The sequence below is a fragment of the Chrysochloris asiatica genome, unplaced genomic scaffold (genome assembly GCF_000296735.1).
Source record: "Chrysochloris asiatica unplaced genomic scaffold, ChrAsi1.0 scaffold00295, whole genome shotgun sequence".
Classification (NCBI taxonomy): domain Eukaryota; kingdom Metazoa; phylum Chordata; class Mammalia; order Afrosoricida; family Chrysochloridae; genus Chrysochloris; species Chrysochloris asiatica.
The window spans coordinates 1811362-1839338 of record NW_006408813.1 but is presented as its reverse complement, the minus strand read 5'-3'; the positions used below and the strand labels follow the sequence as shown (position 1 = coordinate 1839338).

The 27977-nt window shown below is 42.8% G+C and overlaps 1 protein-coding gene across 1 annotated transcript; it reads right to left on the bottom strand.

Moving 5' to 3' along the window:
• Positions 1-11874: 11874 nt before the first annotated feature.
• Positions 11875-13380, bottom strand: GPR101 (G protein-coupled receptor 101). Its single transcript, XM_006874715.1, has one exon. The coding sequence runs from the start codon at positions 13378-13380 to the stop codon at positions 11875-11877; it is 1506 nt and encodes a 501-aa protein (XP_006874777.1).
• Positions 13381-27977: the final 14597 nt, after the last annotated feature.

Here is a 27977-nt window from a genome sequence, read left to right as displayed (position 1 = left end):
GGCAAGAAGTGACTGGCTTACAAGCTGTCAAGAGGGAACCTAGATCCAGAGGGTGTGGAGGAAGGTAGAATCTCCACTGAGTAGTATCCAATCTGTCTTGGAGGGGCTCATGAAATGCGGATAGGTCTCTTGTGATACAATAGTGAATAATTGTTATCAGGACTGATCGTGAGGGTTGGAAATGTAAAGCTAGACATTTGTAGCAAGCAGGGGAGTGATTAACTTTGCAATTTAGGAGCGGAGGTCCATGGGATCATCAAGGGAAAAGAGCAGAGAGCGGAACCCTACCCAGAGAAGCAGTGATGCCAGAGATGGAGGCAGAGAAGATAACGAGGAGGGACTTTAGACCCAGAGAAGGATAGGGGCTGTGTGCTGATGACCAGGGATCAGGCTTGTAGTGTATATCCTTTAGTTGGTTGATGATGCATGGAGGGAATTGTAACCATGGTAATAAAATAATATATGATAGGATGAATGTAAAACTAATGATCTGCCATGTAAACTACCACATAACTCACAATAAAACATTAAAAAAAAAAGATGTATTAACCATTACTGGTGATTGGAATGCAAAGGTTAGGAGCAAATAGGAAGGATCAGTGGTTGGAAAATATGGCCTTGGTGATAGAAATGATGCTAGAGATCGCATGATAGAATTCTGCAAAATCAATGATTTGTTCATATTAAATACCTTCTTTAGACATATGCACCTCACCAGATGGAATACAAAGAAATCAAATTGACTACATCTGCGGAAAGACATGATGGAAGAGCCCCATATCATCAGTTAAGACAAGACCAGGGGCAGATTGTGGAACAGACCATCAATTGCTCATATGCAAATTCAAACTGAAGCTGAAGAAAATGACAAGTCCTGGAGAGCCAAAATATGACCTTGAATATATCCCACCTGAATTTAGGGATCATCTGAAGAACAGATTTGGTACATTAAACACTAAAGACCGAAGACCAGAAGAGTTGTGGGATGACATCAAGAACATCATACAGGTAGAAAGCCAAAAGTCATTAAAACAAGAAAGTAGGCAAAGGTCAAAATGGATGTCAGAAGAGACACTGAAGCTTGCTCTCCAGCGCAGAGATGCTAAAGCAAATGGAAGAAATGAGGAGGTACAAGAGCTGAACAGAAAACTTCAAAGATCAACTTGAGAAGATAAAGCCAAATATTACAACAAAATGTGCAAAGATCTGGAGTCAGAAAACCAAAGAGTAAGAACATGCTCAGCATTTTTCAAGCTGGGGGAACTGAAGAAAAAATTCAAGCCTCGACTTTCATTATTGAAGGATTCTCTGGGCAAATTATTGAATGATGCAGAAAGCATCAAGAGAAGATGGAAGGAATACACAGAGTCACTGTACCAAAAGGAAATGGTTGATGTTCAACCATTTCAAGAGGTAGCATATGATCAAGAGTCAATGATACTGAAGGAAGAAGTCCAAGGTGCATTGAAGGACTTGGCAAAGAACAAGGCACCAGGAATTGATTGAATAAAAATTGAAATCTTTCAAATGAGGCGGCACAGGAGGCACTCACTCATCTCTGCCAAGAAATTTGGAAGACAACTGATTGGAAGAGATCCATATTTGTCCCCATTCCAAAGAGAGGTGGCCTAACGGAATGCGGAAAACGTTGGACAATATCTTTGATATCCTATGGGAGTAACCAGTGGTTAAAGCCAGATTCAGAAGAGGCCGTGGAACGAGGGATATCATTGCTGATGTCTGATGGATCTTAGCTGAAAGCAGAGAATACCAGAAAGATATTTACTTGTGCTTTATTGACTCCACACAGGCTTTTGTTTGTGTGGATCATGACAAGCTATGGACAACATTGCAAATATGAGTATTCCTAAACACTTGCTTGTGTTTATGAGGAATCTGTACATGGACCAAGACGCAGTTGTGTGAACAGAGCATGGGAACACTGAATGGTTTAAAATTAAAAAAGGTGTGTGACAGGGTTGTATTCTTTCACCATACTTATTCAACCTGTTTGCTGAGCAAATAATCCGAGAAGCTGGGTTATATGAAGAGGAACGTGGCATAAGGATTGGAGGAAGACTCATTAACTACTTGCGATATGCATATGATACAACCTTGCTTGTTGAAAGTGAAGAGAACTTAAAATATTTGCTGATGAAGATCAAAGAGCACAGCCTTCAGTATGGATTGCATCTCAATGTAAAGAAAACAAAAATTCTCACCACTGGACCTATAAACAACATTCTTATCAAATGGAGAAAAGATCAACTATCAACACTCATGGAAGCAACAGTCAAGAAATCAAAGGATGTATTGCATTAGGCAAATCTGGTGCACAAGACCTTTTTAAAGTGTTGAAGAGCAAAGATGTCAGCTTGAAGACTAAGGTGCGTCTCACCCAAGCCATCGTATTTTCAGTAATCTCATATGCATGTGAAAGCTGGATAGTGAATAAGTAAGACAATAGAAGAATTGATGCTTTTGAGTCATGGTTTTGGTGGAGAATATTGAAAGTGCCTTGGGCAGCCAAAGGAACCAACAGATTTGTGTTGGAAGACATGCAGCCAGAGTGCTCCTTGGAGGCCAGGATGGCCGAACTTCGTCTCTCATACTTCGGACATATTGTCAGTAGAGACCAGTTGCTGGAGAAGGATATCATGTTTGGTAATATGGAGGATCAAAAGAAAAAGAGGAAGACATCCAGCAAGGTAGATTGGCAAAGTGGCAGCATCAGTGGGCTCAAGCATGGCAATGATAGTGAGGTTGGCTCAGGATCGGGCACCTAACAACAACAAACCCTTATCGGTGACCAATGTGGTCAACAGCCAGACCACATGCCCACTCATGTATTCCCCTTGAGTCTTAGTCTTGGAAGGGGTTTTGCTCTGAGGGGACCCAACCACTTGCCTTAATGGTTCCCTGGCGAACTTTTTCTTATTGTAATTAATCAGACTGCCATTATTGTTTCTGAGTTTTTCTGCGGGTCTTTCTTTCATGAAGTATCCTCTGTTTTTCTAGCCACTGCAGACTGGTCTGCTTGTCCTTTCAAGTAGATATTTCCCACCACAGAAGATTCTGGATTCAGGATTCCACCTATGGTCTTATGTAATGCAGGGGCTTTGCAGGAAGCCTCTTTCACTGGGCAACTTCTAGCCCCCTTTAAGGTATTACCATCAGTTATAGGCAGAAGATGGACTTACAAGCTTTCTATTGTGATGTTTCTGGCTATTCATTTCTCTCCCCCTCAAGTGTCTATTTTACAATCGTATGCTGCCTCATACTTTTATCTGAGCTCCTTTGTTTGTAATGGCATAGTTTACTAAGAAGGCAGATTTATTTCTGCAGCACGAAAGAGTCAATGCATTCATAGTGAAGGCAGGCACTTGCAGGCACTTGCAGCTCTCATGGCAGCCCTCTCTGAACTTTTTGAAATACAGTGTGTATATCACTATTCAGTTTGATTTCAGAGTGAAATATGGAGAAGAGCATTTTACCTTGATTGAAACAGGGATGGATTGCTATCTCAGCCTCTGAATGTGGGCCCATGAATGCTACTTTCGAAGCACATGTCATTCCTTATACTACTGTAGATGAGAGTACCAGAAGAGGAGCTACTACTAGGTCCAGCGCTTTGACTTAAAAGGAACTTATGGGCTTTTAAGTGTGAGGCATATTTGCCTATGCCACCTGTGTATTGGGCTTTTATTTGTAATAGTTGGCATTAGAGGTATAATCAATTCTTGAAACTAGAGCTTGAGGGAACATACTCCTTCCCTCCTGTTCTGTAAATCCTGGTAAGTTGGGGCTGGAGTATGGTGGGTGTGGGTATCTAGGCCAAGGTGAGCTGAGTTGTGCTGAAGGAAGTGTACTGGGCTTGAGTTACAAAGCATGAGTGACAGGAGTCCAGTATAGGTAACACAGGTGATGTTTCATAAGATAAAAGCCTTTTTATCTCCCTCCCCTCTGCTCAAAGGAGGCCTGGTGGCATAGTGGGTCACATAGTGGGCTACTAACCACAAGGTCATAAGTTCAAATCTACCAGTCTTTCTGTGGTAGGAAGATAGGACTTTCTTCTCCCATAAAGATGCACAGCTTCAGAAACCCTGAACAGTCTATGAGTTGGAACCAACTTGATGGCACACAACCACCACCACCACCTCTGCTCAAACCTAACTGTCTTTAGAATAAAGTCTGGCATTTGAATGCCCCACAAAACATCTGATCCCATGTTTCCTCTCTGCCCACCCCACCCTCACCTTTGAAATACTTTTCATTCATGGAGCATTAAGTTAATGCTTCTCTGTAAACAAGCCCCTACCCTCATCCCACTGCACATCCCTTATATTGGAATGTGAAATATTGGAGCCCATCTATTTGATTCTAGTAGTTAGTTATCTCCTGCCTCCTCCAATCAACAAAAGATCAAGGATGGAGACCTATTTATGTGTCTTCCTGGGTATTTTCTCATAGAACTCCATACAATAAGCAGGTACACACATAAAATTAGACTTTATTTAGCATATTTAAGAAGAATATAGCAAGGACAGATTAACAGCACCTATTTAAGAAACACAAACATTACTTAATAATACTTAGTTAAATCACAAACATTAATCTCTCTGCATTCCCCAAGCATGAGTCGGTTATTTCTATCCAGCAAAAAAACAAAACAAAACAGTATTGTAACCACTTTAGGAAGGATCCAATTAAAGCCAATCAATATATGAAACCTTGCTTTTGGGCAGAGTCTCTGGAACTCCTGACCTGCGTAAGAGTATTGATTTATGAATTTGGTTGGGGGGTATCAGGGTTGTTCTTGCTAGGGGGAGGTGAATAAATCCCACCTCTTTGTGCACCTGAAGGTAAGTTGTGCCAATGGGAAGTTGGCCCCAGAACTGAAGTTGGACCAATCTTTGAAAAGGCACTTTTAAATTACAAATATTTTTTTAAAGGAAAGAAAATTTAAAGTTCAAAATTTCAAATATTAAAGTAGAACAGAATTGTTTATTACTGAATGCATTTTTTCCTACTGTTTTCAGTCTTAAAATTGCACATAAAATTTTGTATTAAAGGCAGTTTTAGAAATGATTTAATGAGGGTGTGTGTGTATATACATACATACATATTTATATATGCATATATATATATATACACACAGTTTTCTAGTTTTAATATTTTTGTTTTAAAAATATAATAAAATCATCTCTGTTCTTGTCAGATGCAAATACTCTTGATACATGATTGTCATTCTCAAACACCTTAGTAGTGAGCCCCAGAAGAGTCCCATTACATCTGTGATTTACCCACCTATGCATCACTTTGTCTCTCAGACAACCAACCAAAGATGAAACCAGAGCAGTCTCTTTCTTGTTTTGGTACTGCTCTAGGAGGGCAAGGTGGTCATTATAGTGATCTGCTAAAAGCAAATCCTGTCCATCCATGGTTCCGTACTGGTTGAGTCTTGAGAGTGCAGTATTCTTCTTATCTTGTTAACACGACTTACTCTTCTTATCTTGGTAACACGACTCCAAGAGCCTGTCCTGGGGTTCTTTCTGGGGAAAGGATTGTCTTGTCTTTTGCATTCTATACATTCAGTTCATAGAAAACAGGCATACAAGTGGCAAGCACGCTTTGGAGAACTGCCAGTGAATACTTTAGCCAAGATGATTAGTTCACACTATTGACCAATGCTACCAAAGTAAGTTCTCACCTGTCATACACTGTACTAGGGATTTAGTGAATGAAAGGCACCACTTCATGCCACCCCACCTTGGAGTCATTTTAAAAATCCTGCAAGTATATGCTTTAAACATTTCAAAACAAATGTACTATGTTCTACTTCAGAAACTGACCAAAGTGTAGATCACACATAGAATTCTGCATGCATTTTATTAACTAGTTTTACATGTATTTATATACTACCCATTGTTTTGGAGGATGACACTGTCTATGAACACAAAATCTAATATCTAGCACCTTATCTTCAAGACCACTTATAGTTTATATACAGTTTGAGCTTACATGTAGGAAAACCACTACAGAAAACAATACGCCACTGAAACAAAAATACCAAACTGTTTACATTAAAGTTGTAACACAGATGAAGAGGGGAGGGGGGAAGCCACTCAAGTTTGAAGCACCAAACTAAAACCAATATTGTGTCAATATTTTAGAACAAGAGAGATTCAGGAATTAATCCTCAGACATGGCAAACCTCTTGTGAGTGTACTCTGATATAGGGAGAATTGGGGAAGCAATGGTGAGAACACTTGGCTTCTATTGACAACCTTAATTTACCTTATTATAAGGGTTCTTATTCTGTTTACCAAAGAACAGTGACCTTACCAGTGACCTGGCAACTAGTGACCAAGTTCAGTGGCTTGTAGCTTTTCTATGTCTTCCTTCATGGAGACCTGGTGGTGCAGTGATTCACCACTAGGTGAATCTACTAACTATACAGCTACTAACAAAAAATTCAGCAGTGCGACCCTATAGGTCTTCTACTCTGGCTTTTAGTGTTGCTATGAGTCAGAATTGACATCACGGCAAAGGGTTTGGTTTTGATTTATGTCTTCCTTCAGCAAGTCTTGTTGCTTATAGCAGATGACTGCTGCAAGCAAGCTGGGAATTTGCAGGATTGGAAGGGATGGCTTGTAACTAACCAAAAAGAATTTATGACAAAGGTTCCTTATCTTTTTGAGTTTTAGGTTATGACCTGCCATTTCCAGCTCATTGCTTTTGTCTGCTCATGTTAAGCTTGGAGGGGTTTTGAGTGGCCAGAGCACCTGTCCAGGCAGAAGAAAACGAGAGAACAAGACATAAGATGGGAGAGGGTTAAAAACCTTAACTGACCAGATTTTCTCTCCTTATCTTGACAACTGGCTAACAGCCAATTTTTACCTTAAGCTTAAGTCTGCTCAAGAAGGGAAAGGCATTTTTGCCGAGAGAAGCCTCTTCTGACAGCATGGGGTTTGTCTTTAAGAGGAATACAACAAAAAAGACATTATAAGGTGAAAGCACTTCTTTTGATTTCCCCCTCTCAAAATATGGGGGAGGGGAGGAGTGTCATGAGACAAAAATAAAATCCAGTAGTTTAAATTACTGCTTTCTTTGTTTTATCCCAACAACCCCTGAGGGGTTTACCAGGTGTTGCATAAGTTTTCTCTTCCAAATGGTGTATTTCAAACATTTTAAAGAGCTTTTTGGCAAAATCTAAGAAAATAAACCTAGCTTAGTCATGTAAATTATCCTTCAGATAGTATGAAAAAGTCATTTGAAGTAACTTTACCTAGCTTAATTGGCTAATTACGTATAAAATAAGGCAATGTTAGGCACCTTATAATTTTATAGATAAAAGATTATTTCTGTATTTTTTTCCTGAAATAATTGGACAGTATCTACAGGATTGAATGTGCCCCAAAGATGTGTTGTATGGGTACATTTTGGTAGTAAATGATGTGCCTACTTCTTCTTAAATTTAAAATGACACGTCTCTTTGCCTGTTGAATTTGAAGTAGGTATCTATCATCTCGAAATGGACTTGAGATGGGGAGGAGTCAGAAATATAATTTTCATTACTGATCACTTCTCTCCTTTTCTGCTTCATGGGTCCCCAGTTCCTTGCAAATTGATCAGCTCTGGGTTTGTGGGGATGGATGTAGGGGGTGAGTAGACAGAGCTTCAAGCATGGGATAGTCTTCCAAGGCCAGCACAGCAGGGGAGGGAGGGAGGCAGGTGAAGGCAATGAGCATGGTGGCAAGAGGTAGGCAGGGAGCTGGAAAAGTGCAGAGGACTTCCCAGCAGCTGGTATTTGTGGCATCTTAGAGAAGATGGACTGTTACTTCATAAAATTCACAGAAGCCCAGGGTTTTCTCCTTATTAGTGCCTTCCCAAGCTTGGTGAAATTGGTGTGTTACTCAAAGCACCTGCGACTCTTTGGCAAACTAGATGTTCTATTATTCTTAAATAAGGAAATCATTATAGCTGAAATCACATCATTTAAAAGTCTGGCTTGCCTGACCTTGTACTTGAGTGGAATTTTTACTGCACACATGAAGAGGCCTTGGCAAAAGAATAGATCCTTTAAAAAACATTTAGGGGAAGGTACTGTACATGAGGATCTTGGAGGCTAATGATGACATTTTTTTGTGTGCCTTCAGATTTTCAAATGGCAAAAGAGTATGTGCAATAAAACCTCATTAAGTTCATAGTGTTTTATTAAAAATAGCACTAAATTTGAAGCACTTGTGATATTCAAGCTAACTAGCAGCCTTATTGTTCATTAAAAAGAATATGTCATCAAAACTGAATGCTCTTAATTCAAAGGTCCTCTTTTCCAATTTCCTGTTTTCCAAAGGTCTTCACCTTTGAAAAATCCAATTTGCCAAAAGCTTGGCCAATAATTAAAATAGGGAAGAGAGAAGCTTTAAAAGAAAATCAGTGAGTTTCAGTGTCTTGGAGAATGTTGTGTATGCTGTTGAATGGACTTACCACATTTGTATAATATCGTTAATAACACATGCAAGTTAATTTTTGCTGAAGATAATTCAATAATTGCTGTAGCAGTACATCAACAAGGGAGGGAAGTGCCAGAAATCCAAGCTGGATTCAGAAGAGCATGTGGAATGAGGGATATCACTGCCGATGTCAGATGCATCTTTGCTGAAAGCGAGAATACCAGAAAGATGTTTACCTGTGTGTTTTTGACTACCAAAGGCATTCAATTGTGTGGATCATACAAATGATGGATAACATAGCCCAGAATGAGAATTCCAAAACAGTTCATTGTGCTCATGCAGAACCTGTAAACAGATCAAGAGGCAGTTGAATGAACAGAATGAGGAGATACTGAGTGGTTTAAAATCAGGAAAGGTGTGTGTCGGGTTGTAGCCTTTCACCACACTTATTCAATATTTATGCTGAGCAAATAATCTGAGAACCTGGACTATACGAAGAAGAACACGGCATCAAGACAGGAGAAAAACTCATCAACAACCTACAATGTGTATATGACATAAGTTTGCTGAAAGCAAAACGGACTTGAACACTTACTGATGAAGATGGATTGCACCTCAGCATAAAGAAAACAAAAATCCTCACAAGGGAAACAGTAAGCAACATCATGATAAACAGAGAAAAGACTGAAATCATCTTACTTGGACCCACAACTGATACTCATGGAAATAGCAGTCAAGAAATCTAATGATATATTGCATTGAGCAAATCTTTGAAAGTGTTAAAAATCAAAGATGTCACATTGAGGACTAAGGTGCACCTGACATAAGCCACGATATTTTCAATCACTTAATATGCATGCAAAAGCTGGACAATGAATAAGGAAGATCATGGGAGCATGATGCGTTTGAATTATGGTGTTGATGAAGAATATTAAATATACCATGGACTACCAGAAAAACAAACAACTCCGTCTGAAAACAAGTACAGTCAGAATGTTTCTTAGAAAGGATGACGGTGAGACTTCATTTCATTTAATTGAGACATGTTATTAGGAGAAGGAAATCATGCTTGGTCATCTCCTCAAGGAGATGGATTGACGTAGTGGCTGCAACAATGGGCTCAAACAACAACAGTTGTGAGGATGGTACAGGACTGGGCAGTGTATAAGTCCAAATGGACTCAACAGCACCTAACAACAATAACAAAAACACTTGTACAGGTTTTGGTTTCATTTGAATTTGGGACTTTGGCAACCAATTTTCTCTGATGTGAAGTTTAGTTTCAACAAAATATTTGGAAACACTTATGTTTGAAATTCTGTTTCCTACTGAGATCAGCATTTCTACTCAAAGGACAGTCTCCAGCTACCTTGAACTCTTTTGACCAGGGCAGGCCTTTGAAGGCAATACCCCTTATACGAGGAGTAGTCACATAGGCCATTCCTTTACCCGGATACCCTGTAAGGATAGGTCAATAGAAGAGTTAGACAAAACATTGGTATAATAAAGTCATGACTACTGATTCACTTTATACATTTAGGTTGAAAAATAAATGACAGTGCAAGGGTAAATGCCAGCCCCCACACCCTGTTTGAATTACCACAAGTTTCAAGTTTATGAAGTTACAATTAATAGGATTTAACCATCTAGCTCATTATCATTTTGGTATATCCTCTCTCCTGTTCCAAATTTTGAACATGGCAATCCTAAATTCCCATACCCCAATATACAGCTATTTACTTCTCCCCCTTGAGAAGCCAGTGTAGGAATCTAATCTAAATGAGCTGGGAAGCAGTCAATAAATAACTTTGTATAAATGAAAACTGAGGTCTAATAAAGCTATGGTAACCAAACACGAATGAGACTGAACTCTGATTATGACCATCTTTATATACAACCATTTGATTAACCCAAACTCCCTCTTCTCCCTTAACCCATATTAACAAGTTAATTTGGTATCCAGTAGGCTAAAAACAAAGGCTTGATCAGATTTTGATTCAGTTCTATTTGGCCATGGAGATATGGCCTGTGCCCTCAGAAATAACACATCCATCCCTACTCAAGGTGATTTCAGGATTTGGCATTAGGAAAATCCCCATGACGTTGGGAATCATTTAGATATTGTCAAGATTTTTCCAAAGTCATATTGTTTCAACAGCAATAATTAAGATGTATCTGACCAGAAAGCTTTGATTGCAATAGGTCAGCTATTTGCCAGATATTGCCTCTGTCGTTTCTAATTCTCTATATACTTCAACATCTGCAGAGCTTAGAGGTTTTGAGAGGGTCCCAGATAGAAAAGACACATGGGGATCCTGGAGGAAGGAAAATGCTCAGCCTGCCTTATTTGCTCCCCATGCGAAGGTCATATTTTTTGTTTATGATCTCACAGACACAGGCACATTACTCTTGGTGGACAGTGTGAGTTTTGTAGGGTTTTGGGCACCTCCAATTCAATTTCTTTATTCTAGAAATACGGTTTGGTCAAAAAGACCTGTTTAATAGAGGAAAAAAGGAAATGTTTCGAGTCTTTGTGTATCCTGATTCAATTGCAAAGAATAGTGGCATGATTTCTGTGCCACTGTTGCCCAAACAGGAGACAGAAAATAATTAACGTCAATTGTAAAATTTCTATTGCATGACATGACCATGCAAAACCCCCAGGATTTTTTAAGGAAAAAAAGTCAATAGCTTGGACCCATAGATGTATGTTATTTCTCTCTTTTCCCCTAGCCTAGCTTCCTATTTCATACATGCACAATTGTCTTTGTCCACTTTTCTGGATCCCGTTGGGGGACCAAGAAATCTTCTTGGTAGTGTAAAACTGCACAATGGCCTCTATTTTAGTTTCCATAATAGGCTTTGTACCAGATTGTGGGTCTCTTCAGTTCTGAATTTGGCTCAGACATTAATCAGTAAGTCCGGTTCTGCTTCTTGGGTTCCATGAATGATTTAGTCCATTGCTTTGATTTCAGTTGAACATAAGTTGTTGAACATAAGCCCATGGGCTCCTGATCCAATGGCCCAAGAGTCCTTCAGTTCTCAAGCATCACTTTCCCTTTTCTTAGAGCTAAGGCTGACATGTTGTGGCTCTGGGGTAACAAATAGAATACCAAGTTCAGGTCCGAAATGGATAGCCCTTGTTCCTTTAAAAAATTTGGAGCCTAATAATTTTTGTGGGGGAAATTCAGTCAGAATCCTCAAATCTGTGCCTTGAGTTGAATGCTTTTAAGAAAAAATCCAGTTCCTACATCTTCAATATATTTATCTACCTTGTGGTGAGAAGGATGTGTGTGCAACACCTTTGCTTAGAATGATATGGGTTGGCATCAATGGAATTGTGAGTGGCCCATTGAAAAGAAAACTCTTGTTGTCTGCATTGTGGACAGACAATTCAAGGTTTCCTTTAGAACTGACTTCAAGGTGAAGTGGCAGAATCGTGGGATGGGACCGTCTTACCACCCTCTGTGCCGGCTTCGGTTCCAGGCAGGTCTGGGTGGTTGACTTCTTTTGGGGGCTTTTCCTTGCAGAAGAGTTTCTTCAGCATAGCCTTGATTTCCTTCCTGATGGTCCTGTGCATGTAGCCATAAATGTATGGGTGGATGCAGCACTGCAGGAAGAAAAGCCAGATTATTATGGTGATCACCCACTGGGGCACCTGGGTTTGGACATCCACCCAGACGGCCAGGACTGCTACAAAGCAGTAGGGCCCCAGGGACAGCACATAGGAGAAAATGATGAGAAAGATCACTTTGGCAGCTTTGCACTGGTAGCACCTGGGTAGAGGGAGGTTGCTACGGCTATTTCGACGACTGGGTGGGAGGCTATCTGGAATATTCACAGCCTCAATGTCATCCTCATTGAAATGGATGCCTTCATCAAATTCCAGGCCATCCTCATTGAACTCCAAATCATCTTCCCCCAAGTCAATGCTGCAGTGGTTGACCTCTGTGCCGTCCTTGTCTGACTTCATGCTGCTCTCCTCAACTTCAGTGCCACCTTCCTCCTGGGCCTCCACACTGCTCTCTCTGGCCTCTTCGATGTCCTGAGCTGCCACGCTAATCTCACCCATCTCCATGCTACCTTCCTTGACATTCATGCTGCCCTCTTCATCTTCATCCTGGTCTTGAAAGTCACTCTCATGCTGGAACTCGTCCTTCTTCCTCTCTCCCTCTTCATCCTCATTCTCCATACAGTCCTTGACCCGTACCTCCAAGCTGTGGCTCTTGACGTTGTACAGCAGAGCATGCTGCCGACGGGCTATATTGAACACCACAGCATAGCAGCCAAGCATGACAATCAGTGGGATTATGATGAAGGACACTATGGTGAGGGTGGTGTAGCTGGGACTGTCCCCCCAGAGCATGGAGCAGAGGGCATTACGCTCATCAAAGGCAGCCTTGCCCCAGCCATAGAGTGGGGGTGTGCTTTGCAGAATGGCTATGATCCAGGTGCCATAAATAAGCATGTAGCCCTTGCGTGGGGTCATCTTGGATGGATAGGTGAGAGGGTGGATGATGCACAAGTAGCGATCTATTGACACCACCACGATGGTGTTGACACTGGCAAAGGCAAACAGGTGGGTGAGGGTAACCAGGGCTGTGCAGAAATGGTTGTTGAGGGGCCACAAAAAAGGCACGGAAGTGGCCACCACCCAGGGGGCCACGAGCAAAACCTGCAGCAGATCGGTGATGAGGAGGTTAAAGATGAAGCGGTTGGACACCTGCAGCAGCTGCGGCTTGCTCTGCAGCACGATGCCCAGCACCACGTTGCCAAAGAACGCTATGATGAGGAAAACGATCAGCACAGTGGAGCGGATGATGCCGTGAGCAAGGCTAATGGGCATTTTGGAGAGAGGCATGCACGAGTGGCTACTGCTACTGCTGTCGCTCGTGTTCGTGCCGTTGGTGCAGTTAGACGTCATGGTGGGGACCGGAGCAGTGCTCACGCTGGGGGCAAAAGAAACAAGTCCGGTTAGTCAACCTGCCGAGGGCCCCTCCCACCTCGTCCCGCGCGCCCGCCCTCGCCTGGGCCTCTAAGTCCCTGGTCCTCAGTCTCTCCAGACGGCGCGTGCCTGAGGGTCTTTTGCACTGTTTTTGAATTCTTGGAATTTGGGCTCTCTAGGAGTCCTGGTGTGGCGCTGTAGGATAAACACTGGACTGCTAATCTCAAGGTCGGCAGTTCAAACCCACCAGCCGCTTTTCGGCGACCCCTATACACGGTGGCTAAGAGTCTTAACCGACTCCAAGGCACTTAACACCAACGGAGTTTCCTGTTGGCGCATGCGCGCGTGCTCTGTCCCTATCTGTCTCCCAGGGTCGCTCTCAGTCCCTGTGTCTTTAGCTAGCGTGCATTCCTTGACTCTCTCCGGGTGTGTCTCGCCGTGATCTCCAATGCTCATGCCTCAGTTTCTCACCCTTTTATTGCCTGTTACTGAGCTTCTGGCTAGCGTACGCGCTGCAGATCTCTATGGCTCTACGCATTCTCCTCTTTCCGAGTTTCTTGGTACTTCCACATCTCCCCCTACTCGAGGGCAGCCTCTCTCAGCCTTTCTGTACGTCTCTTTCTCCAGCGTACTTTCTCTGTGGCTGGGCGCGCGCGCCTCTGGCTCTCTGACTTTCTCCACCCTTGTCACTGTGTTGTTGTTGTTTTTTTTTCTTGACCAGCTCTAGTCTCTCTTGAGTGTCTCTGCCTGTCTCTGTCTCTCGCTAACGCTGTGCTTTTCTGTGGTTCCCTGGCGCTGTCTCTGTCTCTCCAAATTTCCCAATTGGTTTTCCTGACCGCCCACCTGGAACAGGGACCCTGGCGCACCTGTCCCGTGAAGCGCTCGCTGGAGATGTTCCTGTCTCCGTGTCTCCCCCCTCCCCCCTCCCCGTGCTCTCTCTAGCTGTCTCCTATCTCTCGCTTACTCTTGCTCTCTTTCTGATCTGTCTTTGCCTGTCTCCCTATGCGTGTTAGTAGTCTTTCCACGGGCACCCACTCTTGGTAGCAACAGGCCTGCTTGTCACTCTCCGCTGGCCTCCGACCTCCTGGCACCTCTCCTTTGCCTGTCCCTGGGTCTTGGGGTCTCAGGCGCTCACTGCATGTGCACCCTCCACCCAGCTCATTTCCCTCCCTGGGCCCCTCTGGGAACATATTCTTTGCGTTTGAGTGCGTGTTCTCTGCTGATTCAGCTTTTGCTGATGGTCCCCTGGCCTTGGTCTCTCTGGGTTTCTGTGGACTTTCTTCAACCCTGGGAACCAGTGGCCACCAGCCTAATGGGTTCAGGCGGGAAAGCGCCCACTTCTCCGCAGCAAAACGGCGGCAACAGAAGTCAGGGAGACCAGGGCACCCCTCCAAATTCAGCCTTGAGGGACTCAGAGAAAGCAAGGGAGGAAGTAAGGGGTGGCAGGTGGGGTGACACTGAGAGAGAGGCACAGAAAGAGACACAGAGGAGGGTGAGAGGGTGAGAGGCAGAACAAGAGAGGCAGAGAGGGAATGAGAAAGATATGTAGAGAGGACAGAGAATGAGAGAATGTTCTTATTCTCTCTATAGACAGAATCAAAGAGACAATGAAGGAGAGAATGAGAGACAGAGAATAAGACTGAGAGATTTAGAGAAAGGGACAAAGAGAAAGCAAGAGAGAAGGAGAATGAGAGAGATATAGAGGAATAAAGATATGAAGAATAAGAGACAGAGGGAATGAGGGAATGAGAACAAGAAAGAGACAGAAGGGAATGAAGCGCGCGCGCGAGATACCCAGAGAGATGGAGAAAATGAGAGACAGAGACAATGAAAGAGCAATGAGAGGACAGTGAGCGAGAATGAGAGACAGGGAGAGACAGATAGAAAAGAGCATAAGAACAGAGATGATGAGTAGAGAATGACCGAAAATATGGGAAACCTGAGGGAACCGAGAGGGGGAAGCCCGCGCGGGAGAAAGTGCCGGCGCCGTTGAGGAGGGCCCCTGGTGAGGCGAGGGGCCGCGGGGCAGGCGGCATGGGGACAAGCAAGACGGGCGGGACGGCGCGAGGGACAGCGCAAGCGGGCGACGGCGAGCCCGCCTGCCGGTACCTGTTGCTGCGAGCTGATCCCTCGGGGCTGGCGCGCTCGGCCAACTGGCTGCTGCTGGGCTCCGAGCGGGACACCGGCAGCGGAGCTGCAGAGAGAGCGCTGAGCGCGGGCGGGAACGGGCAGGAGCGGATGGCGCTGTGCCCACACGACCGGCCAGTGCAGCACACTGAGAGCTCTGAGCGGCGCGGGGGCGCGCGGCGTTTTAAGGAGGCTGCGGGGCCCTCACCTTGCGACGCCTCCGCCCGCGGCCCCCGCCCGCGCGGTGACGCACGAGCCGCGACGCCCCAGCAGCCCGCATGCGGGTGGGGGCGTTGCAGCGGACCCCGCTCAGATATGATCCTAGCCCTCCAGGGTGTTTCAGGCTCCTGAGACCCAACACGATGGGACTTGTCACCGTCACTGTGTCCTAACCAGGACCTGGCCACAGACTTGCACAATCTTCCTAAAAGGGACTCTGCCCTTGAGTTCTGAAGATCCTCAAAGTCTGGATCTCTCCTGGGTCTTGGAGAGGAATTGCGATTTGGATGTCACCGATTTTTCCCAGTTTTCTCTAGCTTCCAGCCAGAGTTAAGCAGCTATTCCTTTCCTGCAGGTTATGGGAGCGGTTCACTTAAGACAAGCGGCACAATTATCCACTGTAGTGTTTGATTGAAGTCTGTCCGTCTGTAAGGCAGTTTCTCTGTCTCTATCTCTTTCTCTCTTTTTCTCCCTTGCCAGGATAAGTACTGCTATTATCTTCATTTTCTAGCGACAGAAGCAAAAGCCAAGGGAGATTACCTTACTTGCCAAGTTCAAGTAAATGCTGTACCTGCTTTATTTTAACCAAGACATTCTGATCTCTCCCAAATACACATCAGATGTTCAGTCTGTATCAGACCTGGTGAGGCACCCGACTTAAGACACCCACCCCGAAGGGGAGGATAGAGTCTAGGAAGATGTCCAAGACCAGGAGGTCATTTGTATTGTGTTTCCAAGGAGGTGCTTTCAAGGTAGAAGTGATGGGAAGCTTTCTGAGCAGAAGGGCTGCAGCAGAGAGCTGGGAAAACCAAGAGACAGCAATCCCTAGGGCAAGGGGAGAGCTGGAGACCCTGGTTACAGCAGCTCCTGAGGGTTTTGAATGCCCACCAGAGGATTTTGGACTTATTCTGAGATCCTTGGAGGGCCAATGAGAATTTACTTTAACCCTTTTTACTATGGATGTTCAAACATACCCCAAAGTAATAATAATAGTAATAATAAAAATGTATCCCATGTCCTCAGTCACCAACCTTCACAATGATCCATATATTACCATTCTTTAAAAAAAATTTTAAATTAATTTTGTTGTGGTGGCTGAAAATATGCACTGCAAAACGTACACCAATTGAACAGTTTCTACCTGTAAAACTGAGTGACATTGATTACATTCTTTGAGTTGTGCAACCGTTCTCATCATTCTTTTCTGAGCTGTCCACCCTCATTAACATAAACTCAGTGCTCACAATCTGATCTTTCAAGTTGCTGTTTTCAACTTGATCCCATATAGATAGTTCTTAAAACAGCAGAATGCTCAAGGCAGATTTTTTTTTTTTTTACTACTGAAGCTAAACTATTTTGTTTTAAGAAGACTGCAGGAGCTCTTTTTGATTTAAGGTTTAAGATGATTTCAGGGCAGTAGTTTCAGGGGTGCGTGCACTCTCCATGGCTCCAGAAAATACATTGTTGTTGTGTGCTGTCGAGTCGGTTCTGACTCAAAATGTCCCTGTATAGGGTTTCTGAGGCTGTAAAGTTTTACAAGAGCAGTAAGCCTTATCTTTCTCCTGTGGAGAGGCTGGTGAATTTGAACTGCTGACCTTTTGGTTAAAAGTCTAATGAGTAACACACTATGCCATTGTTATTGTTAGGTGCCATCAAGTCAGTACCGATTCATAGAGACCCTATGCACAACAGAACTAAACACTGCTCAGTCCTTGGCCAACCTCACAATTGTTGCCACACTTGAGCCCATTGATGCTGCCATTTTGCCAATCCATCTCAGTGGGGGGTCTTCCTCTGTTTGTCTGACCCTCCACCTTACCAAACATGATATCCTTCTCCAGCGACTGCTCCCTCCTGACAATATGTCCGAAGTATGAGAGACAAAGTTTGGCCATCTTGGCCTCCAAGGAGCACTCCGGCTACACTTCTTCCAAAAAGGATTGGTTCTTTTGGCAGTCTATGGCACTTTCAATATTCTCCTCCAACACTCACTATGCCATTGCTGTTGTTGTTGTAATGTGCCGTGGAGTCGGTTCTGACTCATAGCGACCCTGTACAGGGTTTCCGAGGCTGTGAATATTTACGGGAGCAGAAATCCTCATCTTTCTCCCGCAGAACAGCTGGTAGTTTCTAACTGCTGACCCTGAGGTTCACAGCCCGATTCGTAACCACTACGCTACCAGAACTCCTTCACTATACCATTAGCAACCATGAAAATGTGAAATTCTGGTCTATATTTCCCCTCACTTTTTTCAGGATTGTTCTGTGGAATCTTTGATCAAAATGTTCACTAATGGCAGCCAGGGACCACCAGTTCTTCTGGTCTCATGGCTATGAAGGCAAGTTGTCCATAGAGGCAAGTTTCCACACATTCCATATCTTCATTCTATTCCTGACTCTCCTTCCTTTGTTGATCCAGGTGAATAGAGCCCAACTGTTGTGACCTGGATGGCTGCTTGCAAGCCTTGAAGAACTCAAGCACTACATCAACAAGCTGGGAGGTAGAACAGAAGCACTAGACAGGATATTAGACCAGTGAACTGAGATGTCCCACCAAACCATGACCCTAAACCTCCAAACCAAGAAACCAAATCCCATGAAGTCTTTGGTTGTACATAAGATGCCTCATTAGCTAATCTCTTTCTCTCCCTCTATCGTCATTGTAAATCTTTGATTGTTGCAATTCAACTTTCTACTTATTAACAGCACTTGTAATAATCAGCTGTGCAGCCCTACCCCTTAATCAATGTGATTTTTCCTTCAGTATAAACTGAAACGCAATACTCCATAAGCAGTAAGCCCTCCTCCTCCCCTCCCCCCACTCCTGGTAGCCACTAGTAAACTTTGGTCTCTGTACATTTGCTTGTTCTTGTCTTTTTACATAATTTTCCATTCTTATTCATTGATTTCTTTTATTGTGAATTTTCACTGTGAATTGAGTGAAGGTTTACAGAGCAGATCATCAGTTTACATTCAACAGATCATAAACTTCCTTTCATCTGGATTGTAATTCCCTCAATGTAACATCTCTTATCCCACTTCCTTCATATATGTCTTGTTTTCATTCTCCCTTCTTTTCTCACCCTTCTGAATTTTGTTCTTAGGTAAATGTTGCCCTTTTGATTTTGAATATTGACCGTTCTGTGTTGTGCATACCTCACTGCTGTTGTTGTCCCTCCCTATATACCTATTTATTGCTTAGATGAAAATTGAGCCATGGTGGTAAATTCAGTTCCAGACTTGAAAGGATACCCAAGGGCTATAGTCTCAGAGTTCCACCAATATTTATCTGATCAGTAAGCCTGTTTTTTGTTGTGTTTTTAAAATGATTTTGAGTTCAATGTTTTCTCCTACTCTACCCAGGACCTTCTAAAGTGCTCTCTTTCAGAGCAGTTTTTAGTGGTAGCTGGGACATCATCTACTTTTTCTTTTCTTAGGGTCAAATAAACTGGTGTTCATGTGTTCCATCAGTCTATTGGACTAATTTTTCCCAAGCATCTTCAATTTCCATCACTCTTCTTTCCTCCCAACAAGGAGAGACCAGCAGTAGCACCTTAGATGGCTGATCATGAACTTTTAAGATCCCAAACTCCACTCACCAAAGTAGGATGTAGAACAATGTCATTGTGGTTGATGTTATGCCAATGGACCATGGTGTCTCCTGAAACTATGGTCCTGAGTCCCCAGGCCCAGAAAATCATTCCCTCAATGTGTATTATTATCTATTGTTTGGCTGAATTTTGTCTTCCCAAGGCTGGATGGTAGGAACCAATCATTTTTATTAGAAACAGTTTTCATGATAACTACTCCCAGCCTCACATTGGCTGTGGTGCAGAATACTGGGTGGCAGGCACTGTCAAGTGGCAGTTTGCTCAGACTCTTTTATAGTTAGTCACTTGGGAGATAAGTCAAGATATTCCTTCCTTCCATTTCCTTCTTTTCACTGTGGTCCCAAGAGTGCCTTGGGAGCAAACCTTTAGGGACATATTAAAAGGTGGGTGCCTCAGATAGGAGGGCTTCTGCAGCCTGAAGCTCTCTAAGTATTAAGGAGGATAGTGGGGAGTGAAACAGAGACCAGCCTGTCTTCAGGGCACACTAAGAAAGGTGAGGACACTCTGGGAAAGCCATGCAAGCCACCTTTCTTTGTGTACATGGAGATGTTGGGAATTATGAATCCTCAGGTGGCTGTTTCTTCTTTCTTTCCAATTTGAATGGAGTTGGTGTCCTTACATTTCAAAAGCATCCAATTATCAACTCCCCAACTAGAGGTATGTGGGGACTCGGGATGTTGGTTTGGCTTCCGGCCCTGTGAGCTCTGATTCTTATGGCCTTGGAAGAACCCATAAACTGACAAGCCTATTAGTCTTTTGGAGGATCTTTGGAATGACACAGAGATAATTTGGGATCATGGCTCCAGAAGCCACCTGGTTCATTTCCCTGCCTTTGGAATTCTGTAGCAGCAGGGGTCAGATCTGGCTAATGTTATCAATGGAACAGGGGTGGAGAGCAAGAGACTATTGAAAAGAAAGGACCTTAGGGCTTGATAACAATTCCAAACTGGAAAGCAGGCCACAAGTGTGCTATTCTGGTCTCCCAAGACTTTGTCACTGCATCAGACAGACTCTTCCTATTGATGGGCCAAATAACAGGTGAAGGAAATTGGAAGGCCCAAGACCCAGTCAGGTATTGATTCTAGTAACATTGTGGGTGCAAACATCCTTGAGTGTGTCAAGCCCTGTATTTACTTTATGCTAGTTAATCCTTAATGAAATGGCATAATAGGGATTAATACTGTATTTTTTTTTACAGTCCAAAACATGTACTGTAATTTCATGTACCATTAAGAAAGAAAGAAAAAAAAAAATTTCTGCGACTTCAACTTTGTCACACCATTGCTAACAAAACACATTAAAAGATGCTAAAATGTGTGGGGAAATCTTCCATGTGCTTTAGAATTAATGCAAATTGTACCACCCCATCCTTCTAGATAGTTCAGTAACTTACAAAGAGGTTAAGTAGCTTACTCAAAGTTACATCATTATTAAGTGTTGGAGCTGAGAGTTAAAATTGTTCTCTCAGAGAGCCTGCAAGATGGTGGACTAGACAGAAATGCTACACCGAGCCTCTAGAAGGAAACAGAAGGAAACAAATACAGGTTCTGGAACCCTGAGCTTCACATGAATGGATAGGAAAGGAAGCTGAACAGACGTCACATAAAAAAGGAGACAGACAGATGACCTGTGTTAGCCAGCCAGATTCTGAACTTTTTGCATGGCCATCTTGAACTTTTGCCATCAGCTTTGGAGACAGACAACAACTTGGTACCTCAGAGGCATATGATGACTCATAGAGATAAAGGCGCAATTTTTCTTATTCCCCACACTCCCCTGGTGACCAGATGCCAGCAACACCTGTTCCCACCCCCAGCAAAGCTGCTACTTTCCTGGTGGTGGGAGCTGTACAGTGGTGAGCTGTGAACTTGTGAACCATATCAAAGTGAATTGGGTGCTATCTGTGCCAATCCCAGTGCCTGAATTCAGGTGAGCTATGCTCCAAACCTGCAGAGCTGGTCCTGGCCAGATCTGGACTAGTCCTCACTTAGAGAAGAAGCTGAACAGACAGACATACACACAGACACACACACACAGAAGGAAACAGATATATGATTTCTGTCAGTCAGCCAGGCACAGCACGGCCACCTTGAACTTTTGTGAGAGACTTTAAAGGCAGAGGGTGGCTTGGTGGTACAGACGTATACTGCTTACTGTCAGTGAAAAAGGTGCACTTTTTTCCTTGTTCCCCACATTCTCCTGGTGACCACAGGCATGGCCAGTCTCCCCCACCCCACGTACACCCTTTGTGAAGCTCCTGATGTCTGGGTGGTCCGAGTGCACAGTGGTGAGACACAGTTGTGATTCCCATCAAAGTGAGTCGAGAGATATCTGCACCAACCCTGGTCACTAGATTCAGGTGAGGCCTGCTTCAAACCTGCAAAGCTGGTTCTGGCCAGCTCTGAACTATCACGGACTCTCACCTCCGGCTGCCCTCTGCATCTGCACAAACTCCTTCCGGATTAGGTGCCCAAAGACCCCTAAGCCAATAGCAACTCCATCTAAGGCGAGGAGTGCCACCATCTCATCCCTTTCTCACTCACTGTATGAGTTCCTTGACTGGCTGAAGCTCCCAGAGTATTTTCTTTTCATTTAATTGGGTGATGGGTAAGACAATATACAAGAGGGAGGTTGGCAGAAGAATGATGAAGACAGGTGAAGACACAGGGAGGAATGCAAGGTTTAATGGGGATAGAGGTAAATATTGTTATATAGACAACCCTGCAACAACAGTGTTTTACAGATAGATATGTGGACAGAGGCACAGGGTGAATGATCTTTGGAATGACACAGAGAGAATTTGGCATGGGAGGGAGAGTAGGAGTATACCCACAAATATATAAGGGTTTGACAGAGGTTATTTGTGTACATGGGTATTTACCTTTGATGCAAGCACACCTATGAATGTGGTGGAACGAACAGCGGGCAAAATGATGAAAATGTAGCTATTACCAAACACCTTGAGGCAATGAGTTGCTGGACTTGGGTGTTCAGGATCATAGTCTCAGGGGATGCCATATACAATTGGCATTAAAGTCCATAAAATGAGTCCTAGTATGGCTCTTTGGAGTCCTGATGTGGTACTGTAGGATAAGTGTTGGATTGTTAACAACAATGTCAGTGGTTCAAACCCACCAGCTGCTCCTTGGAAACCCTATACAGGGTCAGTATGAATCAGAACCTACTCTATGGCACTTAACAGCACCATCAGTCCATAAAGACAAGATGGTGTACATCTGACTTTGGTGAGTAGCAACTTGAATCTTAAAAGCTAATGAGCAGCTATCTAAGGAGCAACAATTGGTCTCTCAAAGTATAAAGAAAGAAGAGTGATGAAAATGGAAGACACTTGGAAACAATTAGTCCAATGAAGTAATGGAACAGGTGAACATCAGTCTCCATGACTCTGAGACCAGAAGAGCTAGATGCTTTCCAGCTACCAACTGCTTTGAAAGGGATAAATTAGAAGGTCCCAGATAGAGTGGGAGAAAATGTGATATAGAATTCAAAATTATAAAAAGATTGGCTTACTGGTTAAAAAGAAACAGGAAGAACCTGAGACTATGACTCTTGGACACACTTTAGGTATGGAACAGAACTCACTCTGTTAGTCCAATTTCCAACCATTCAGTAGATAGATATATAGGGGGACAACAACACTAGTCAGGTATGTTCACCATGGAATGATTAACCATTCAAGATCAAAAGGGCAACATTTACCTGAACACAACGTTCAGAAGGATTGGGAATAAGGTGGAATGGAAATAAGAACCTCAGGGATGAAAGGGTATAACTGTTGTTGCTTGGAGGGGACTGCAATCATTGAGATGAAAAAAAGTGTATGGTTTGTTGAATGTAAAACTGATTATCTGCTCTGTAAACCTTTATTCAATCCATAATAAAAAGTTTGAAACAAAACTGTTCTAGCTCCAAAGGACAGGCATTAATTACCCAGGTTGCCTTTTGGAGTGGCACACAGGTAGGACAGAGGGCTTCAGAAGACCTAGTCCGATAAAATTTTTGAATCTAGGTGAAAAGGCACTAGAATTGGTAAACTTGTGGGAAGGCAAATGATACTGCAGTGGTAATGGTTTCTTGTTATAGGATCCATAGTTCCCATAGGTGGGAATATGACTAATTCAGTCCATCAAATCCTCTGTCACATTGTTTCCTGTTAGGTACTGTTGAGTCAGTTCCAACTCATAAGCAACCCTATGTACAATAGAATGAAACACTGCTTGTTCCTGTGCCAGCCTCACAATGGTTCTTATGTTTGAGCCCATTGTTGCAGCCACTGTGCCAAGCTTCTGTCTCCTAGAGGGTCTTTCTCTTTTTTTTTGTTTTTACTGACCCTTTACTTTTTGTTGTTGTTGGATGCCATCAAGATGGATCCAATGCATAGGGACCCTATGGACATCAGAACGGGACAGTGACCTGGTCCTGCGCCGTCCTCACAATTTTTGCTATGTTTAAGTCATTGTGTTGCTGTCATTTTGTTAATCCATCTCATTGTGGGGGGCTTCCTCTTTTTTGTTGACCTTCTTTACTTTATGAAGCATGATATCTTTCTTCAGGAACTGGTCTCTCCTAACATGTCCAAAGAAGAAGAGACGAAGTCTCAATATACTTGCTTCTAAGAAGCATTCTGGCTGTACTTTTTCTAACACAGATGAGTCCATGGTACTTTCAATGTTCTTCTCCAATACCATAATTCAAATGCATTGATTCTTTTGTGATCTTCCTGTGATTGTTCAACATATACAGGCAACTGAAAATACCATGGCTCGGATCAGGTGCACTGACATCTTTGCTTTGACCACTTTCAAGAAGTCTTTTGTAGCAGATTTCCTAATGCACTATGTCATTTGATTTCTTGATTGCTGTTTCTATAAGTGTTTATTGTGGATCCAAGCAAGATAAGGTCTTTGACAATTGCACCCCCCCCCATTTATCATGATATTTATTGGTACATTTGTGAGAATATTTTTTTACAGTGAGGTGTAATTCATACTGAAAGCTGTGGTCTTTGATCTTCATCAGTAAGTATTTCAAGGGCTCTTCACTTCTAGCATGCAAAGTTGTGTCATTTGCATATTGCATGTTTGTTAATGAGTCATCCTCCAGTACTGATGCTATGTTATTCTTTATATAATCCAGTTGCTCAGATTATTTGCTTAACATATAGATTGAATAAATACAGGGAAATGATACAACCCTGGTGCACACCTGATTTTAACCCATTCACTATCCCCTTGATTTGTTTAAAGCACTGCCTCTTGATCTATGTACAGGTTCCTCATGAGCACAAAAAATGTTCTGAAATTCCCATTTCTGCTCCTGTAAAGATTTACAGTCTTGGAAACCCTGTTCAGGGTTGCTATGGGTCGGAACCGACTCGACGGCACTTAACAACAACAACAACAGTGTTATTCATAGTATGTTATGATCCACACAGTCGAATGCCTTTGCATAGTCAATAAGGCACAAGTAAAAATATTTATGGTACTATTTGCTTTTAGCCAAGATCCATCTGAAGTCAGCAGTGATATCCCTCTTTCCATGTCCTCTTGTGAATCCAGCTTGAATTTCTGGCAGCTCCCTGTCAATGTACTACTACAATCATTTTTAAATTTTCTTTAGAAAAAAAATGTTCTTGCCTGGGTATTAATGATATTGTTGGGTGATTTCTGCATTCTATTGGGCCATCTTTCTTTGTAATGGGCACAAATATTGATGTTCTCCAAATGGTTGGCCTGGTAGCTGTCTTACAGATTTCCTGGCATAGATGAGTGAGCGCCTCCAGCACTGCATCAATTTGTTGAAACATTCCATTTGTATTCTATCAATTCCTGGAGACTTGTTTTTCACCAATGCCTACAATGAAGCTTGGACTTCTTCCTTCAATACCATCAGTTCTTGATCTTATGCTACTTCTTGAAATGGTTGAACATTGATTCTTGAATTTTATTTTAGAAATTGATGTCCATTTTCTGTCAACCTTATTTCCATTTTATAAAAGACTGTGGAAGAACAGCTTAAGATCACTCAGTGGTTGCTCCTACCCACTCAGTGACCTGAGCAGTGGGGAATGCAGACCAGACTTCAGTTACAGGCTGAATGCTCCAGTCTTCATCAGGGAACTGCTGAACAGGCACAGAAGTCACCTGCATGCCTTCAGATGAATCTGTGACCTCACAGTGAGCAGCAGTAAATTCAGAAACAGGAGCAATCCATTCACCTTGAAATTCTTCTGTAGTCACAGATTTTTCAGCACCGGTTTGCTCTTCCTTTTCAATCTCTTCTGTTGTTGTTAGGTGCCGTCAAGTTGGTTCTGACTCACAGTGACCCTATGCACAACAGAAGAAATGCTGCCAGGTCCTGCACCATCCTCACAATCATTGTTACGCTGAGCCCACTGCTGCTGCTACTCATTGGGGGGTCTTCCTCTTGTTCACTGACCCTCAACTTAACCAAGCATGATGATCTTCTCCAAGGACTGATACCTCATGATAATATGTCTGAAGTATGAGAGACAAAGTCTCATCATCCTGGCTTCTAAGGAGTATTCTGGCTGTACTTCTTCCAACACAGATTTGTTTGCTCTTCTGGTTCTGGTAGTCCATGGTACTTTTAATATTCTTCTCCAAAACTCTATCTCTTTTGTATCTCTGTTGAAATAGAGGTTAGGCATGACCTCCCTTGGATGCTCCCAGGAAATGGTGTCACGCATGCACAGAACTTCCTGGGCCAGCATTCACTACATCAGACCCAACAAGGAGTGAGCTTCCTTGTTCATACATGGAATTGCAATATACACATAGCACTGAGGAGAATCTGTGTTACACAGAGCAGTGGTGAGCACGCTCACATAAGATGACTCTGTGATAGGCTGGTGGTCAGCCACTTGAAGCCATGGCTCCTGAAAGGCTGCCTGGATCTGATTAGTGAAGGTTACTGGAGTGAAGCATCTAATAACAGGAGTGGTTGCAGCAAACTTTAACACACCCGCTATCTGGTATTCTTAAAGCATGTAGATGCCATTACATTTCCTTTAGTAGATGCACTGTTCCATTTTGGAAGTCAAGGTTGGTGCAAAATTTTATCATGCTATCTGTACCATCATTTGTATGACCAAGGACTCCAAGGGCACATTTTCCAATTACTGATCCTTTCTTCTTGCTTCCAACTTTCACATTCCAATCACCAGTAATTATCAATGCATCTTGATTGCATGTTTGATCAATTTCAGACTAAAGAATTGGTAGAATTCTTTAATTTCATCATCACTGGCTTTAGTGGTTGGTGCATATATTTGAAAAATAGTGGTATTAATTAGTCTTCCTTGTAGGTGTATGGATAATATCCGTTAACAGACAGCATCATAATTCAAGATAGATCTTGAAATGCTCTTTTTCATGATGAATGCTTTGCAATTCCTCTTCATTTTATCATTCTCGGCATAGTAAACCATATGACTGTATGATTTTAAATGACCAATACCAGTCAATTTCAGCTCACGAATGTCTAGGATACCGCTCTTTATGTGTTACATTTTTGATGACTTCTAATTTTTCTAGATTCATACTTTGTACATTTCATGTTTTGATTATTCATCGATGTTTGCAGCTGTTTCTTCTCACTTTGAGTTGTGCACCATCAGCAAATGAAGGTCCTGAAAGTTTTGCTCCTTTCACATTATTAAGGTCAACTTTACTTTAAGGAGGCAGCTCTTCCTCAGTCGTGTTTTGAGCACCTTTCAACCTGAAGTACTCATATTCCAGCACTATATCAGACAATGTTCCACTGCTGTTCATAAGGCATTCAGTTATAAACCCTTCAGAAGTGGTCTCCCTCTCCTTCCTAGACTGTCTTAGACTGAAAGCATTGCTGATCCTGCTGGTATTTAAAATATTGTTGGCATAGCTCCCAGAATCACAGCAAAACACAAGTCACCACAAACTGACAAATGATTGGTGGGACCCTCTACTAAGTATATTGTTATCCAGGTACTTGTTTCTCCAGATAACATGTCAAAAGTACATGTGATGAAATATCACCATCCTTGCTTCTAAGAAGCATTCTGGTTTTACTTTTTCCAATATACCTTTGTTTGTTCATAATATATTTAATATTCTTCACCAACCTTAATTCAGAGGCATCAATTCTTTTTAAGTCTTTCTTATTCATTTTCAGCGTTTACATGCATATAATACAGTTGAAAATACCATTGCTTTGGTCAAGCACACCTTAGTCTTCAGAGTGACAGCCTGTCTTCTTGTTGTTGTTAGGTGCCATCGAGTTGGTACCGACTCATAGCGACCTTATGCACAGCAGAACGAAACATTGGCCGATCCTGGGCCAACCTCACTATTGTTGCCACGCTTGAGTCCATTGATGCTGCTACTTGGCCAATCCATTTCGTTGGGGGGCTTCCTGTTTTTCTCTGACCCTCCACCTTACCAAACATGATGTCCTTCTCTAGTGACTGATTCTTCCTGATAATATGTACAAAGTATGAGAGATGAAGTCTGGCCATCCTGGCCTCCAAGGAGCACTCTGGCTGCCCTTCTTCCAACACAGATCTGTTGCTTCTTTTGGCAGCCCTTTTTTTTTTTTTTT

Coding starts and splice junctions, on each gene's coding strand:
- GPR101 (XM_006874715.1), bottom strand. CDS start 13,380: ATGACGTCTAACTGCACCAACGGCACGAACACGAGCGACAGCAGTAGC.